The 17,458-nt window shown below is 53.1% G+C and overlaps 5 protein-coding genes across 5 annotated transcripts; 3 read left to right on the top strand and 2 right to left on the bottom strand.

The window, feature by feature from the left end:
• Positions 1 to 163: 163 nt before the first annotated feature.
• Positions 164 to 2,314, top strand: N7511_004078 (translation initiation factor 2A; the record flags this gene model as incomplete). The annotated part of the gene is made up of 4 exons (XM_057126503.1): positions 164 to 188; positions 267 to 336; positions 396 to 467; positions 529 to 2,314. 4 exons carry the CDS (start codon positions 164 to 166, stop codon positions 2,312 to 2,314), a joined length of 1,953 nt encoding a protein of 650 aa, XP_056985393.1.
• Positions 2,315 to 3,148: 834 nt separating this feature from the next.
• N7511_004077 (uncharacterized protein) lies at positions 3,149 to 5,159 on the bottom strand (the record flags this gene model as incomplete). The annotated part of the gene is made up of 2 exons (XM_057126502.1): positions 3,149 to 5,033; positions 5,101 to 5,159. The coding sequence occupies 2 exons, from the start codon at positions 5,157 to 5,159 to the stop codon at positions 3,149 to 3,151; spliced, it is 1,944 nt and encodes a 647-aa protein (XP_056985392.1).
• Positions 5,160 to 5,546: 387 nt separating this feature from the next.
• On the top strand, positions 5,547 to 11,744 carry N7511_004076 (anaphase promoting complex subunit 1; the record flags this gene model as incomplete). Its single annotated transcript, XM_057126501.1, has 1 exon — positions 5,547 to 11,744. The coding sequence occupies one exon, from the start codon at positions 5,547 to 5,549 to the stop codon at positions 11,742 to 11,744; it is 6,198 nt and encodes a 2,065-aa protein (XP_056985391.1).
• A 338-nt stretch (positions 11,745 to 12,082) lies between these two features.
• Positions 12,083 to 13,476, bottom strand: N7511_004075 (RPAP1 family protein; the record flags this gene model as incomplete). The annotated part of the gene is made up of 2 exons (XM_057126500.1): positions 12,083 to 12,856; positions 12,895 to 13,476. 2 exons carry the CDS (start codon positions 13,474 to 13,476, stop codon positions 12,083 to 12,085), a joined length of 1,356 nt encoding a protein of 451 aa, XP_056985390.1.
• Positions 13,477 to 14,476: 1,000 nt separating this feature from the next.
• On the top strand, positions 14,477 to 16,724 carry N7511_004074 (uncharacterized protein; the record flags this gene model as incomplete). Its single annotated transcript, XM_057126499.1, has 2 exons — positions 14,477 to 16,200; positions 16,256 to 16,724. 2 exons carry the CDS (start codon positions 14,477 to 14,479, stop codon positions 16,722 to 16,724), a joined length of 2,193 nt encoding a protein of 730 aa, XP_056985389.1.
• Positions 16,725 to 17,458: the final 734 nt, after the last annotated feature.

Here is a 17,458-nt window from a genome sequence, read left to right as displayed (position 1 = left end):
ACTCCCATTCTTACCTTGGGATTCTTTGTCGCGACAACTGGTTATTTCGGTCCTAGGATATCGGACTGATTTTCCATTCTCGACTTGTGGAATACGCAATCGAGAGGCATAAACTTTCTGAAGTGCTTCTGTTGGTGGTTTATTTAAAACCGTTGAAGTCAAGATGGCAGCTCCTACACAGATTGCCTGTGGGTTTCCCCGATCATTGAACCTCGGCTCGAATCGATCGATGCGAATGTTGATGGATGGATGCTGATTGTTGACAGACCGCACGCTCAAGGGCATTGGTATGATGGATGCCGCCCCTGTTTACGAGCCTGTGCCTGGGTTTGTGAGGTATGAATTGTTCTTGACTCACGAGGGAAACATTAAACTGACTTGTGCGCTTCTGTCAGACCTGAGGGCAACCTCCGCTGTAGCGCCTACTCGCCGTGTGGCCGGTACTACGCCTGGGCATCGCCCGAGAAGTAAGCTGATCTTCTATTTCTCCGGCCATGCTTAAACTAATGATTTTTTTTCAACCTGTAGGGTCTCCATTATTGACGCCTCCGTCGGTCACATCGTCGGAACCATCGCCGCCGAGAACGTGTTCGAGCTGGGCTTCTCGCCGCTCGGTACCTACGTGATCACCTGGCAGCGTACGTCCAAGGATGAGAACGGAGACGCCGTCAAGAACCTGAAGGTGTGGCGTGCCATTGAGAACGGAGAGCATGCGGTCGTGGGCAGTTTCGTGCAAAAGTCGCAGACTGGATGGAACTTGCAGTACACCGCCGATGAGAAGCTTTGCGCCCGTACCGTGACCAACGAGGTCCAGTTCTACCAGAGCGAAAACTTGTCGAATGTTTGGAACAAGCTGCGCGTGGAGGGTGTGTCGGACTTTGCGCTCTCGCCGGGTCAGACCCAGTCGATTGCGGTGTTCATTCCCGAGCGCAAGGGTCAGCCCGCCGCTGTCAAGGTGTTCATTGTGCCGCAGTTCGGTGCCCCTGTTTCCCAGAAGAACTTCTTCAAGGGTGACAAGGTCCAATTGAAGTGGAACTCTTCTGGAACCACTTTGATCGTGCTCGCACAGACCGAGGTCGATCGTACTGGCAAGAGTTACTACGGAGAGACAACATTGTACTTGCTCAGCGCCAGCGGTGCATTCGACTCCCGCATTGATCTTGATAAGGAGGGTCCCATTCACGATGTCAGTTGGAACCCCAACTCGAAGGAATTCGGTGTTGTGTACGGCTACATGCCCGCGAAGACCACCATCTTCAACATGCGTGGTGTGGCCACCCACAACTTCCCCCTCGCCCCCCGCAACACCATCCAGTTCTCGCCACACGGACGTTTCGTGCTGGTTGCCGGTTTCGGTAACTTGGCAGGACAGATGGATCTCTACGATATGGACAAAAACTACCACAAGATTACTACCGTCGAGGCCTCCAACGCCAGTGTTTGCGCCTGGTCCCCCGACGGACAATACATTCTGACCGCGACAACCAGCCCTCGTCTGCGTGTCGACAACGGCGTGCGCATCTGGCACGTCAGCGGTGGTCTTATGTACAACGAAGAGATGACCGAATTGTACGATGTCACATGGCGCCCACAGAGCATTTCCCAGCACCCGCTGGGCGACCCTCTCACCAAGCTCCCTGCTCCCCACCCCTCCGCCACTGCCTACATGGGAACCCGCAAGGCACCGGTCAAGCCCGCCGGCGCCTACCGTCCCCCCGGTGCCCGTGGCCAGCTGACTCCTCTCGCCTTCAAGCGTGAAGACGAAGGCGGTGCTGCCTTTGTCCGCGACGGCGTTCCCGGCGCCAGCATGAACGGCTTCGGCAAGCCCCGCCGCCGTGAGATCCCCGGCGCTGAGCCGGCTGAGGAGTATCTTCCTCCCGGAGCCGCACCAGGTGGTGGCGTTGCTCTGCCCGCCGAGAACTTGTCCAAGTCTGCCGCCAAGAACAAGAAGAAGCGCGAGGCTGCCAAGAAGGCTAAGGAGGAGGGAACCGACAACGCTCCCCCAGCCAACGCCCCCACTGGCCCTAGCCCAGACCGCAACCGCAACCGTGGCGGCAAGAACGGTGCCGTCAACGGTAACGGCGCTGCCAAGTCTACTCCCCCTCCTGCTGCTGCTCCAGCTCCCCCCGCTCCCGTCGAGGATCCTTCCGCCCAGGATAAGAAGATCCGCGGTCTGCTGAAAAAGATTCGTGCTATCGATGAGCTTAAGATGCGCCTTGCCGGTGGTGAGAAGCTCGAAGATACACAGATGAAGAAGATTCAGACTGAGGATGCCGTCCGGAAGGATCTCGAGGCTGTTGGATACAGCGGTTGAAGTGGATTGATTGTCTTGATGTAGAATGATGTTGACCGTGTAGAGGAATGATGCGATTGATTATCATGCGAATGGCTCCTGCATAGTCGGCCATGGACTCACTTAGATTGATCTGCATATGCATCCGGTATGGGAGCTGTTCAAATTGACTTCAATATCATTATGATATCTCATTCACATACCCTGTATTCTCCGTAGCGACAACTATATCTATTTATTCTTATGACAAGGACAGCGCATTCGTAACACAACGCCCCCAGAATGAACTGACGACATGTAGATCATCTTACATGATCAACATATGTATACCTAGGTAGAGATAACTATAAAGAGGTGACGTTAATGCTAATTGAAGCAAGCTACCCTGAGGAATTTAGATCGATATTAAATCAGTTCATTACTACAAGCTACTAAATGTCCCATTCATGCCTATCTCCCCCACACCCAACACTGGCCATCCTCAACTCAGCACACAGCAGCCACCGATGTAACAATCGTCAAGAGACAGATCGGCATCCACGGCATAACCGAGACAAGAACAGAACTCCAGCGTCAGATGTGAGGATTGCGACAAAAGCCACAATGTAAAGGGGGGCTCGTGCTAGCACGTTGAATTTGCAATGGGGATTGATTGATATATCGCATCCGATACAGAGCTTATTCACATCCGAGGATGGAATTTCAAGGCATTGATCTCGCCTTGCGCTCCACCTTACAGCGCGAATGGTCTAGTAGAGAGAGATTGAGTGAGCAGAAGAAGAAAGAGGGAGCAAGAAGTAGTGGGGTGGAATGGATATGGGTATTAGTATCATCTATGGCGATTCCAGGGCCTTTTCAAGCGAAAATACGAGTCCGTTTGATGGGGCTGCCCATGCGCAGAGATGCCGCTCCGTTAGCCATGCCGTTTAGTAGTCGGCCCATTCCTTCAACGTCTAGTTCGCCGCGTTTGAGCATGAGTTGGTCTGTTTCTGGGGTTGCTTCGGAATTCATGGAAGGCTGGTTTGGTTCGTCGGATTCGACCAAGGCTGGGGCGAGGATCATGAGTTGGTGCTCTGCTGCCACGAGAACATCGAACGCTTGTCGCTGTGCCTGCCGGGACCGGCGCACAGGTGCTGGTAGGTGGCCAATCCCTTGGAAATTCTGGCCCATTAGGTTGACATCTTGGAAGGGTGACACTCGGCAGCGGTTGGAAGCATCGAATGTACCCTTGGCCTGGACGGCGTTGCGCCACAGAGAGAGTAAACTGGGGATGACGGCACTTTGTCGACCATGACGAAGCAGGATTGATTCATCGGGGAGCGCATCTTGCGTGGAGTTAGTTTGCAAGACGGAAATCTGGCCGCGGTGGGATGGACTGGCTGCAGTCGCTGATCCCTTCAACAGACCATCTTCACGGACACGTCGAGTGGAGGGTGTCATTGGCGCAAACCGGGGTCGCTGTTCTGCCTCGGACTGGGCGTTGGAAAGCGGTGTCACAATACGGCCACTAACGGCGTATGCAGTCAACGAGCCACCGGTGACACCTTGGATGCTTGTTTGGCGGTGCAGAGGGCCCTTGGCAGCACCAGGACCGGCGCCTTCGATATCCCAGACGCCCCAATCGCCATCTTCTAGGAGTACCATCACAGCCCGACCACCCAGCACCCAATCAGCATCAATGATTGTCTTTCGTCGGGGTAGTCCAACGGGTCCCTGCTCGAAGCCGGGGTACAGGCTGATCAGCCACCGGCCTTCCATGTCGGTGGTTTCATACTCTTCCTGCGGGATGGACGGCCTTCGCGCAGTTTTGGAGGCCTTCTTCACGGAGAAGCAAGAGTATATCTTGACACATCCGCTGTGGAATGCAACAAGCAGGCTTGAATGGCGGGGAGATGGCCATGGGGCAGGGTTAAAAGTGATCGTCTGCGCTGGTGCGGGCAGGAGTCGTCGCTGAGAAACAATGTCATCCTCTAAAAAGCAATAGGAGCCAGATCCCGATGGTTCCTCCCGAATTGGGATGCGGTGCAGCAACAAGGCACCGGACCCTTCTGCAGAATGTGTGGCCACAAGGAGATCCCATTTTCCATGGCTGCCGAATCGGCCCCGCGATTTGCGTGAGCTTTCTTCCTCGTTCTCCTGACAGGTGAAAGTCAAAGACACTCCACGGGGAGTATCTTGATGAGTAGTGGCACCGAGAACTGTCAGAGTCTGAATGCGCCAGCTTGCGGAGTCGGTCTGTGTAGGGTGGGGAGGTGCAAGTGGCAGAGTCACAACTCTTGTTGAGAAGTCGGAACAGACTGCCGTGATCACAATTGTGTTTTTCAAAATAGGCGGGAAGGCGTCAAGGGGTGAGCGCGATTCCTCGGGCAGAACCTGAGGAACCGCCACATCCAGAACTCGGCTTCCAAGGGGAATGTCGACTTGTCGTAGAATCTCTTCGTATGGAGCAGCAGGATCGACCTCGGTCTCCTCCAGACTGAAATCGTAGCTGGCCTCTTCTCGTGGGGGTTGTTCAGGTTCTTCCTCGTCGGAATCGATGATCATCACTGAGTCGTCAACATGATTTTCAGAGCGCCTCGGCTTGTCTGCAGGTGCCGGTGCTTTCGACTCTGCGAAACGTCTTCCTCCTCTCCAGACAACTTTGAGTCCAGTGTCGTGGCCATAAACAATGATCGATGAACCATTTGGAGCTCGTAGGGGGTAGCCCTTTGCGGAGTGAATGCGATGAGGAAGTCGATAGCTAAAAGTTTGCAGAGAAAGAATCAGAATTGAGTCAAGTGTTGAGAAGAGACAGCAGTCAAACCTACCTGATTTGCAAGCCATCTTCTCTGGATCGAACCAGAGGGGTGGTTGGGAATGAGGGCATTGTGAGAATTGCGATGCTGTCAAGCTATTAAGAGCTTCAAGGTTCGAACTGAGGCGCCAAAGGGCACCACAATGAAGACAGACAACTCAGTGGAGGAAAAGTAAAAGCTCAATTCTCCGACAAGTCTCGAGCGGAGAGCAATAGACCAGTAGAGAAAAAAAAGGTAGTGAGGCGAGGGGAGGTGTTGACGGAAGTTGTTTTGGGCGGCGAGAAAGTCGATCCAATCCGCGTTCCAGCGCGTCTCCAACTCGACATTCAACAACCATGTCCTGTGGCCAGCGCACCGTTACTTAGATTTCATGGACGAAATGATCAATTCCGCAGTTTGGATCAGAGAATTGTTTGTGACGGCGCATTACAACTGCTACGGCTGCTAATCAGCCCACCATGGCTTCCGTTCGATCTCTCGGCCTCCACGAGCCTTCGGCTGTATCCTACCTTGTCGCAGAGGGTATCCTCCCTCCTGATCCCTCGGAGGACCACTATAAATGGACGGTATGCGTTGACGAAAGCGGGTTGACTGGTCCGGTGGACGATGAGCTGGTATGGACGAAGCATTGCGTTGTATGGTCCCGCGCAGGGATGGTGAAACGAGTCTTTCGAATGGACCCCGAGAAAGAAGAGATTCGACATGCCCTGTTTACCCAGTTTGTGGCCGTCAACACTAAGCGTCCTGGAAACACGACTACCAGACCAGCCGGCACCGCAGAGAGATCTACAAAACAGAGCCAGCGAAATGGGAGACGATCGATGGAAGTCCAGGGCTCAACATTGAATTTGCATGGAGATACCCAAGTGGCAGCGGTTGCTCCTCAGCAATCTAGTGAGATTCTTTCCAGAGCTCTGGTGGTGGTCCTGAAATCACAAGCACATATCTTCTTTGTCGCGGGTAATAGCCATACAATTCCTCTGCCCTTCGAGGTGGAATCTGTCTTTGCAACCCCTCGTGGTATTCTTCTCCAAAGGAAAATCCCAGAACCTGCCGAAGGACGCCAGCAACCGGCAGCGCCTCCCAATTCCTTCATGACAAACTCGCTATTCGACCCGGGTGCTTCACAGTCATTTGGCATGAGACCACCTTCCAGCAAAGGCAGACGCCCTTCGATTAAGCTCTCAGCTCCAAGCTCTTGGATGCCTCACTCTAGTCCAAGTAATGACTTACCTCGAGTCTTCTCTCTCATCGATCCTCATTCAGAGATGGGCCTGGTCGTGACATCGCAGAGCTCTCGATGGCTTCAGAGTAGTGTCAACAGCACCAGAAGGCGGCCATCCGGACTGGAAGTCCTGGATCCATTGGATGAGATTGTATACATTTCTCCAAAGGACGAGATTCTAGGCACGAACAGAGGTTCAACCAATGGTCCATTGATCCTAGTGGTAACCCTCAATACCACTACAGGAATCTATACGATCTGGACTGCACGCTACAAAGATGATGAATCTGGTGGCTCGATGAAGGACAAAGCCAGACGCGAGACAGGAGGCACTCGGTCAGTAAGACGGAGCTCGCATTTCAGCATGGCAACTGGTGCAACAACACCAGCTGCTCGCACTACAGGCCGAGAGAGCCTTGGAGCTTGGACCGAAAAGAGTCAAACCGAATCTCAGCAACCTGAAGACGATCTTGCTTCAAGGGTCGCACAGGACTTCGGTGATGTCGGTGTGCCCCTCAAGACATCAAGACGAGTCAGCTCTTTGCTCGCGCGAACGGATCTTGCCACCAGTCAAGATCGCATGACATTTTCGGAGCTGGCTCACGGAAGTCAGTCTAGTACCATACCTCATGGTCATGGCAGCTTTCGGCAGTCCATTGGAGGAGCAAGCACTCGTGGAAGCTTTGGCTTCAACCCGCGAGGCTCTCTTCCTCCTGGGACAGGCTCTGTCTATAGTACTGCAGGCAGCTTTGTGGATGCCCCGGTGGATAGGCTGCTGGAAGAACTCAACAACGATGCGCTGTCAGAAGGGTTTGAGAACATTGCCCTTCGTGAATCGGCATCCGGGCTTCCAGAGGAGCTTTTGCTAAACAAGGTCGAGAGTTTCCCGTCGAAATTCTCCGGAAACTTCCAAAAGTCCACATCAGAGCCGGCATCCCGGCGGTTGAAGGTCTCTACTTTGGTTTCCACTGATTATGGAAGCGCACAAAAGGGAAGCACTGCTTCCGTTGCCATTTGCATTGTGGACCAAGAGGCACAGAACATGACCATTGTAAACCTGAAAGCAGATCGAGTTTCCATTTCAAAGAGCCGGAAAAAGAAGAACAAGTCTGACCAGAGTCCATTGCTTGTTCACGCGGTCAAGGTTAAGCATGTGCCGAACATTTTAGATGCTTGCCCGATCTCCGATGGAGACATCTCACGAATTCTTTCACTCAGCGAGACAGAAAGCGGTCACCGCGAGCTATCTTTGCAAACACTCTGGGGTAGCCCGACAAAGATTGAGGTTCCTATTCCACTACAGCTGTATGAACCTCATGGTATCTCTGCCAACAAGCTGGAGGCACGCCCAAGAGAAAGCGGTGTTAACCGAGTGATGGCTGACCCTAACCTCATCTTCGTCAAGTTTGATCATGTGTGCTCTCGAGGCAAGATTGACCTGGTGGACACTGATAACCAACGACACAGGCTCCAAATTCGAATGGAGCCCCGCAATGATCTGGTGAAGAAGATCCTTAGAGTCTGCAAATTCGCCTTGCGTGACTCGGATAAAGCAGGCGATGGTATCATGGTTGCCTGGTGGGAAGTCATCAAGTGGCTACGAGGTAAAGAGGACATTGAAAACGATCTTGAATGGACAGCCATGACAGTCGTGCTATTGAGCTTAGCACTTCCATTCGTCACTCCTCCGTCCACTCCGACACCCAAGCGAACCCGCCGTAAGAAGGGCTTGTTAAGGTCGAGCAGTGGTGGTCATCTGGATCTTGAAAGCTGGGAGACCATGCTGGACCTGGAATCCGGTTCATCCGGTGTTGTAGCACCTTGGATGATGGGCAGCTCATGGGGGTGGATTGTTGAACAAGACGCAATTGAAGACCTTGCAACAACATCACGTACACCCAAGATTGACCAGCCAAATACGAGCCGATCTACCTACCGCAGCAATTCATACTTGCTTCGATGCATTGTACTCGGTCGTGAATTCCTTCAGACCCCCCAAGGTATTAGGGCTGCTGGCGACGAAGGCTATCTCCCTATTTCAGAACTGTTCTCCGAAAATACAAGATGCACCGCTTTATGTAGTGTCGTTGTGGCCTTGCATTTGCTCCGAGAGGAACAGAAACTGTCAACATGTGATTCGGAAGAATCCCAGAGACCACTGGGTCTGCTTGCTCCCGTGCTTGCACAACTGGGCGGCTGGCTAGGCTGGAACTCTTGGAAATGGACCGAGGACGCCTACTTCGGAACCGAAATGGCTAGTATGGAGCGCTGGCAATTCGAAGATACCCAAATATCCGGACTGAAGGTACCCCGAGAGCCATTCTCTCCTCCGTCTATCTTTGCTTTCCTCATGGAAGCTGCTCACCAAAACCCTACACCGTTTATTACTCTTCTCGATATTGTGACAGCGTCCGAGCGAAGTCCTAGGAAGGGCCGTATGTGGCGTGAATGTTTCAGTCTTACACCAAGGACATTGGCACTGAATGGCTTCTTCACTGAAGTTCACAATGTATCAACATCCTTGGAAAAGATCAAATTGTTGCAGCGTTGGGGATTCACCAAGAGCGTTATTGACAGCTTCCCTGAAGGTGTCAGTGCACCACTATACGAAGCAGTCATGCAATGTCAGATCGAAGCCTCCACCTCATGGAACGCATCTCTCTTGGAATTGATTGACAGGGAAGACCTCTACATGTCGATGAACCCCACTCAAAGCTCTTCGTTGCCAACGCCACAGCAACATACACCATCTCACGACGCTGTGCGAGACTTCCATTACATCAGCAGTGCGGCGTTAGACATCGATGCGATCAATGCCTTCGAGGCCTCTGCCGAGGCTGATCGATTCTCTGTCACAAGATTGATATTCAAAGAGGATAAGCGGTTCCTTGAGGCAACCAGACTCCTTAATCAGTCAAAAGCCCCTGTGGCAGAGTGCATAGCCGAGCCAGGTTGGAGCGATGCTGATCTTCTCGAAGCACAAAAAGAGATTGTACAGCTGGTGACAGTTCGTACTCTTTCTACTCCTGCGGGTCGTGGAATGCTTTCCTACAGTGGACGGCTTCCATTGTTGACCGAGAAGCTACCAATCCCGTCCTTTTCGCTACAATGTGTCATGAAGCCATCTAATGTCACAGTCAGTGCAGACCGATCTGCCTTCTCGGAAGAGAAAGTCTGTTGGGCATTCTTCCACAATGGTGTCTCCACTGGCTTGGCAATCTCCAAGGCGTCCAAGGGAATCGACACTTCCTGGATCTTGTTCAACAAGCCACAGGAGCTTACCAATCGCCATGCCGGTTTCTTGTTGGCGTTGGGTCTGAATGGTCATCTGAAATCGCTGGCTAAGTGGGTTGCGTTCAAGTACCTCACTCCGAAGCACACCATGACCTCGATCGGTCTCTTGCTAGGACTTTCTGCTTCGTATATCGGCACAATGGATACCCTCATCACACGTCTGCTCTCGGTCCATGTGACACGAATGCTTCCAATGGGGGCAGCTGAGCTGAACCTTTCGCCTTTAACCCAAACTGCCGGAATTATGGGTATTGGTATGCTCTACTGTGGCTCTCAACATCGTCGCATGAGCGAAGTTATGCTCTCCGAGATTGAAAACAGTGAGTATGACGAGCAGGCTGCTACACAAGAAGACCTCCGCGATGAAGGTTATCGACTGGCCGCAGGATTTGCTCTTGGTTTCATCAACCTTGGTAAGGGTGATGATCTACGTGGTATGCGAGACATGCACATTGTTGAACGGCTGTTGGCAATTGCTGTGGGGACGAAGAACGTCGATATTGCCCATGTGCTTGACCGCGCCACGGCTGGCGCAACGATCGCCTTGATGATCATCTTCATGAAGACGAACGATTCGGTATTGGCCAAGAAGATTGATATCCCCGATACAACTGTTCGTTTCGACTACGTCAGACCAGATCTATTCCTGTTGCGAACTCTGGCTCGGCACATCATTATGTGGGACAGCATCCAACCCACTGCTGAGTGGATCAGCTCAAGTCTTCCTGAGGTATACCGAGGCAGATCGCGACTCGTGGACGTGCGCCGCTTGCGCAGTGAAGACATGCCTTTCTTCAACATCATTGCTGGTCTTTGCTTTGCCCTCGGTCTCCGCCATGCTGGATCAGGGCAAGCACAAGCACGAGACCTATTGTTGTTCTACCTAGACCAGCTCATTCGCATTTCACGGTTGCCTGTGCGCAATTACGATGCCAAACTGGCGCGCAATTCTGTCCGTAACTGCCAGGATGTGGTAGCTCTCGCCGCTGCCGCAGTCATGGCTGGCACTGGTGATCTAGCTCTATTCCGACGCCTACGCTCTCTGCATGGCCGTGTCGATGCAGACACACCCTATGGCAGCCACATGGCAGCACACATGGCGATAGGAGTTCTCTTCCTAGGCGGAGGCAGCTACACACTTGGCACATCCAACCGCGCTCTAGTCTCCCTCATCTGCGCATTTTACCCAATATTCCCTACCTCCGTGCTCGACAACAAATGTCACCTCCAAGCCTTCCGCCATCTCTGGGTCCTAGCCGCGGAGCCACGCTGCCTCATCCCACGCGATCTCGACACCCGCCGACCAATCTCCATCCCAATAACAATCACCCTCAACGACGAAACAACCCGCACAGTCGGCGCCCCCTGCCTCCTCCCAGACCCAAGCAGCATAACACGCATCGACATCCGTGGCCCAGACCACTGGCCCCTAGCCCTAGACTTCAGCCAAAATGACACCCTCCGCGAGAAGTTCCACCACGGCGACCCATCCATCTACCTCCGTCGCAAAGCAACCTACAGCCCCTCAGGCTCCTCAACCTCCGTCTTCGCTTCAACCCTAACAGGCCTCAGCGAAGCCCAAGACATCCTCCAAAAGTCAACAGCACAATCCTCATCCCAAGCAAAGGGCCTCCCTCCCTCCGCTTGGGAAACCCACACATCCCTCCTCTCCCCAACATCCCCAAGATCCCTAACCCCCTCCCAATCCCCTTGGGACTGGATCTTCAACCTCCCTTCCCTCCAAGGCCTCGACATCCGCGAACGCTCCCTGGTCCTCCCATCCTCCTTCCCAATGCGCGGAGAACGAATCACCTCAGACATCGTCTCGGCTCCACCCTGGCTCCGCACCTCAGCCGTTGACGCCCGCCTCGCGCTCTCCCATACCGTGCGCAATATCGTGCAGTCTGCCCGTGGCCGTGGCGGTGATCCCGACGAAGTCCGTGATCATATCTGGCAGTTGCGATTGCTGTTTGATTGGCTGGATCGGACCCAGCCTGTTGAGAGGGATTCGGCTGAGCCGGGTATCAAGACTGTTGCTGTGCAGCCGCCTTCTGGGCTTTGGCTGCGGAGGGACTTTGTTGAGGAGGCTAGGTGGCAGGTTTGGGGTGTGCAGATTGGTGATCGGGTCGATGAGTAGGATTGCCTTGGTTGGTTATGATTGTCATGTTGTGTTGGAGAGTGCGAGCTCGATGCGGGCGTATGCTGTCTGTAGGTTATTCCCATATGCTACTTGTATTTTATTTGCTTGGCTTTAGCTCAAGAGATTAGGAGATTATGATTCCTCATGATATCAACTTTGTTTCTTTTAGTACCTATCTACGTATTTCCTTTTTTTCGTATTCTGTATTTGACTTTGATTTCACTAACTTGGATTTCATTCCTCTATCTTTTTTTCTCATTCCATCATATCAATAACATGCAACAGCCATTCACTCGTAAAAAGCATAGCAGTAAATAGAAATGCATATATGTAATCTATAACGAGCGGTGTTGTCCTTCCTTCAATAGTCCACGATCACCACCACCACCCTTTTGCCACAACCAAATACCCTCCACAGCCCAAGCAGCAGCACTAGCATGACGCCCAACACCAGACGCAGCAGGCCCGCCATCCTTCTTAGCCTCGCCGTCTTTGTCAAGGGAAGGCTTCTTCCTGCCAGCGCTCTGGCCAGCCGCACCATCCGCTTCAGCGAGCATGCCCGCGACAACACCTTCCTTCTCGATAACGAACCATAGACCCTCGGACAAGGGTCCACCACGATCACCGAATTCGGCCCGACCGAGGCGGAAGAGGATCCGGCCGATGACTTGCCATGCGATACAGCGCTGGGCGGGGAATGTTGAGCGTGCGAGAATAGCCAGCTCGGGGATTGTGTATCCCGCTGCGTGTGGATCGTCGCCGTGATGGTGCAGGCCCATGGTTGTTGGGATGGAAAGGGAGGTTTCCGGGGCGAGGACTGTGCCTGTAAGGGAGAAGCGGATTGCTGAGGGGGCCATGGAGATGGCGCTGCTGGCTGGGTGATAGGCGGATGTTGAGTCTGGGTCTTCTTCATCCGCGCTGAGGGGTTGGAGCCAGGAGAGGGTTGATGGGTCCTGGGATATTTCGGGGAAATAGTGGGACTGGAGATCGGAGAGGAAGTTAGGGGAGGAGGGGTCGAGGATTGGCATGGGCGTTGAGGGCTGGGGGAAGTGGAAGGTTTCGAGGGTTGCTGGATCGAGGGAGGGACGTTCGGATGCTGGATGGAGATCCTGAGGGAGAGAGAGTTGGGTGGGCGGTCTTCATTGACCGGGTGTGGTTTAGACGACTTTTTGAGGGAGTGGGATTGAGCTGTTGATGGCGCTCGAGGTCTGGTTGTTGGCTCGGGCACATCGAATGACACCGATTTCTTCGATTTAGACGCAGTTTCATTCTTTAATGCCGGTGCCGGTACTGTTTCTGTTGCTGGTGCTGGGGGCTCTTTGTCATTATGTTCGTCCTCGTCGATTCTAGCTCTGCGAAGGAAGCGTTCTAGAAGACTTGGGTCCATTTGTTCCATCAACTCTTCCCGTTCCTGGTTGATCTGGGCGTCCGACATGGCTGCCAACTGTCGCCGGTTCTGCTCGTCGATAAGCTTCTTTTCATCTTGCACAGGTTCCTCGGTCGAGGGTGCTGGGGCAGATTGTTGAGCTCGTCGCTGTTTGAACGACGATGGCTTGCGCTGGCGAGGTGCCGGGAAGCCGGTTGAACTCGACAGCGTGGGGACGGGAGGTTTGGCAGCAGAGGGGGCCCGTTCTTGGATTTCACCGACTAAAGAGAAGGGAGAGGGGATTTCAGGAGCCCCTTCATCCCCATCGAGGTCGAGCACGAAACGTTCGCCGCGGAAAGCCATGTTGTCAGAAGAGAAAAAAAGTTATGTCAGCGCGGGGATGCGGCTCCCAAAGCCTAAAATGGGTCTGCAGAGCAGGCTAACCTCTTTAGGTTAGTGGGCGATAGCGGATGTGCTAGGCCCAATCAGGAACTCCTCACACTGGTTCCGTTGCATCTATACACCTCGCTTGGCTTTCGGCTCTGTTGTTCACCCGATGATGGTATATATGTGATGTGGAGTATCTTGCTCACAAGATTGATATGGTGGAGATCCCATATACCCATTGAGCATGCCATCCTTGTTGTATTCTCTACGTTGGTACTTTCTTCATCCGATTGACCAACGTGACGTATGGAGCTCGCGGTCCAGTATAAGCTTCGGGATGCGAGACAAGACGGTGTTCAGGTGAGTCGCTATAAAAAGAACCAAAGAACAATCATCGTGACACAAGACAGCCAGAAATCGAGTCTGACTCGTCCGAAGGTAGGGAAATGCCTCACATCCACTACCCCATAGAGTTAGATCCTGTAGTAGTACCTGAGGTACAATGGGCACAACTGCAGGAAACTGGAATATGATCCCAATGACCTCTGTTGGAACAACTCATCCATAGTGGAAGAGACAGCCCTTGTTGTCAGCTGGACTCTGGCGATTTCCCCCTTCTCATAGACAACGGGTGGCATTTCAACTTCCTTTAGACATCTCGACTGTTAAGTAGGTTCAGTTAAGTGAGTTATTCAATCCCCTTTCTGCCCATTTCCTTCCCTTTTTTTCCTTTTTCTTTTCTCCCTTTCCCTCCCCGATCTTAATCCCTTCCATTTCCCTTCTTTTTCTCCCATCTCCCATTTCCCATTTTCCGTTTCCTTCCTTTCCCACCCTTTCCATCTCTCGGTTATTGATGTTCTTTTCCCAGGCCTTTCTTATCTGTGTTTGATTTCCCCAACCTTTCCTTTCCTAACACATCGTATTCCCTGCCACACTGGGTCGCTGTGTCACTGTGATCAGAACAGAATTGTGTACAATGTCTACGGATCCAGCAGCGGTGCCTACCGAAGGCTTAGGGGATTCTGAACCCAAGCCCGACAACGCCCGACGTGCCTCTGCTGCCAATAGACGGTCGCGTCGGACCGAACCCAAGCCCAAAAAAGAGAAAGAAGCCAAGGAGAAGCCAGCTCGAGCGACGCGTCGACCGCGGGAAAAATCCACAACGACCGCCGCGTCTCGAAAGAAGGCCAAGTTGGAGCCCTCGACTGATGGCACAGTGGATGTGGCCGACGCCCGCAGCCCGGTCGAAGTAGTGACAGCACAGCCAACTCAACCCCAATCCATCCAGTCAATTCAGTCAATCCAGTCCGCTCCGCCAGCTCAACCAGCTCAACCAGCCCAATCACCGTACTCACAAAGCCCACATCCCACAGCCCCGGGAGCTGCATACCAGCTGTCCCAACCGCTGCAACCCCCGCGTCCGCAATCACAACCGCCAGCGCCACCACCACAAGCGCCTCAAAGGACCAGTGGACAAAACTTCGACCCGATCCGATCTGCCTTTGACAACCCTTCTCCGGCTCCAGCATACAGCCCTCCGATTCACGCAGTCTCGCCCCATACCGCTTATCGCGCCAGTGCATCGCCAGCCATTTCGAGCATTATCGATCCTCCTCAAACCTCCCAACCTATCTACACTCCCCTTCAACGTACCTCCTCTGGCCATGTCTCTGGTCTGTCTTCACCCGCACCGCCGGCAATGGCTCCCACGCCTACCCACCCATCCCTAGCCCCATCGCCCCTCCCCGTCTCGTCGCCTTCTCATGGAGCTGTGCACACACCACACGCCTTCGCCCAACCCAATCACTACACAACCCCATACCCACCTACGGAGCAGCGGCCAGGGCAGTCACAACCTCCAACCCTTGAGCTTTCTCCTCCTGCTATGCGCCAATTCCAACCCCAACCTCAATCCCACGCGCAACCGGAAGTGGCAGTGCAGCCGACCCCGCCCAAACCCCAGCAGTCCGAGAGCATGGAACTGGATCCAAAGGAACAACCAAAGGAGAAACCCAAGGAACAACCACAGGAGCAAGCAAAGGAACAATCCACTCCTGCCACCAAGAAGGAAAAAGGAACGGCGACTCCTGCCTCCAAGGCTTCATCGCCTAAACCGGCTCGGCCTGCCAAAGAGACCCCACAACTACCGCAAGGCTCTGGCCTGATCAGCAACGCCCTCTTTGGAGTAGATGAATCTGCCAAATCGCCAGACTCGCGCAGCACCCCGAATATCATTGTCCACGTTCCCCTAGGAAAGGGAAACCAGATTGTAAATTTCGCACGACTGGCCGAAGAACAATATGGTTTCGCGGCTTTACATCCACGTCTGGCTGCCCACAAAGCGCGCCTGGCCCGCGTGGCAGCTGCTGGGGCTGCATTAGAGCGCAACGACAAAAACGCCAAGGGCATTTCCGCTGGCGAAAGTGCCGACGAAGATCTGAGCCTGGATGCTGAGCGTGATAGCGATGTTGATGGTGATGTTACGATGGGTGGCACTGGCCTCGGAACAAACGGTGCTCCCTCTGAAGCAAGTGACGGGAAGAAGAAGCGCCGCAAGAAGGTCGAAGAATATGACCGTGACGACCCCTTTGTTGATGATAGTGAGATGGTCTGGCAAGAGCAGGCTGCTGCTAGTAAGGATGGTTTCTTTGTCTACAGTGGGCCACTGGTACCAGAGGGAGAGAAGATCCAAGTGGAGCGGTATGTTTCCATTGCCCGAATATTAACATGCGCCCCCGTTTCTAACGATTTGCAGGGCCGATGGTACCATCAAACGCGGTCGCGGCCGCGGCCGAGGAACAGGCCGGGGTCGTGCGGTGGCTTCTCACCCTCACGTCCCCATCGCCGCAGCTGTGCCCATTTCCCAGGATACCGGTCTCCCGCTACGCGGACCCGGTTCACGAGGTGGCACCACGCGCCGTCCTCGTGGCAGTAAGAAGGCTGATGTCGAGAAGCACGCTGATCGCAACGGCACCACTGCCTCCGCCGCACAGGAAGGCCGTGGTGGTCGTGGCGGCGGCGCTGCCAGCTCTGGTCGTGGTGGAAGCTCTAGCGCTCGAGGCGGGAAAACTTCTGCTCCTGTGTCTACTCCCTCCATCCCGATGCCGGAGCTTGCGCCGTCGCCTTCGACGCCTACTGCTGCTCCTCCTGCTCTTTCTCCTGCTCCTGCTCCTGCTCCGCCTGGTCCTAGCCCTCTGGCTGGACCCGAGCTTATGATGAAATAGATAGATGCTTGATTGATTACACTTGCGCCAGGTTCGGTGTTGATTAGGTTTGATTTGATTTGATTTGATTTGATTTGATTTGATTTGATTTGATGTTGATTCCATGCTCATGGTGTCAGGAGTTCTCCTGTTTTTTATGTCTGTTCCCGGTTCCTTGTGGGATTTGAGCTTGTTTTGAATTGCGCTTCCCTGTTGTTATTGCGTTGTTTTCGGTTCTGGACTCGGTTTCTCTTCGGGTTCTTATTTTCTTTGTCAAAGTCTTTTTGTTCATCTTTCATCTTTCACTTTTACTTTTACTTTGAGCTCTGTATCTATACCTTGCTGGTCTTCATGTCATCTTTTACAATTGATTCAAGATTTCTACAGTATGATTTCTCTGTTTTGTCTTTGAATTGCGTATTTGCTTTACAATCTATAGTTGAATATATTTGTTCTTGAGTACTCTGACAAGCCGTCCGTATATTTTCGAGATCCCCTTGTATAGATCTTTCAACTACCACGTAAAACGCCAGAGACAGAACTAGACTAGAAATAAAAAGAACAAAAGAGTATGAAATTGCACTTATGTACGCCGAGTAATGCAGGAAGATAGATCCCAGCAAATAAGGAGATGAAGTCAGAGAAGGGGAGGGAGAGGAAAAGGAAAAAAAAAAAGGATGTCGTTGCCAAATCAACCATTTCAATCAGACAGGCAGAGAGTCATTGAAAGAGAAACGAGAATGAAACAAGTAGAG

This window comes from Penicillium nucicola (genome assembly GCF_028828085.1).
Source record: "Penicillium nucicola strain IBT 29836 chromosome Unknown utg000003l, whole genome shotgun sequence".
NCBI lineage: Eukaryota > Fungi > Ascomycota > Eurotiomycetes > Eurotiales > Aspergillaceae > Penicillium > Penicillium nucicola.
This window is presented reverse-complemented; position numbering and strand designations above follow the sequence as displayed.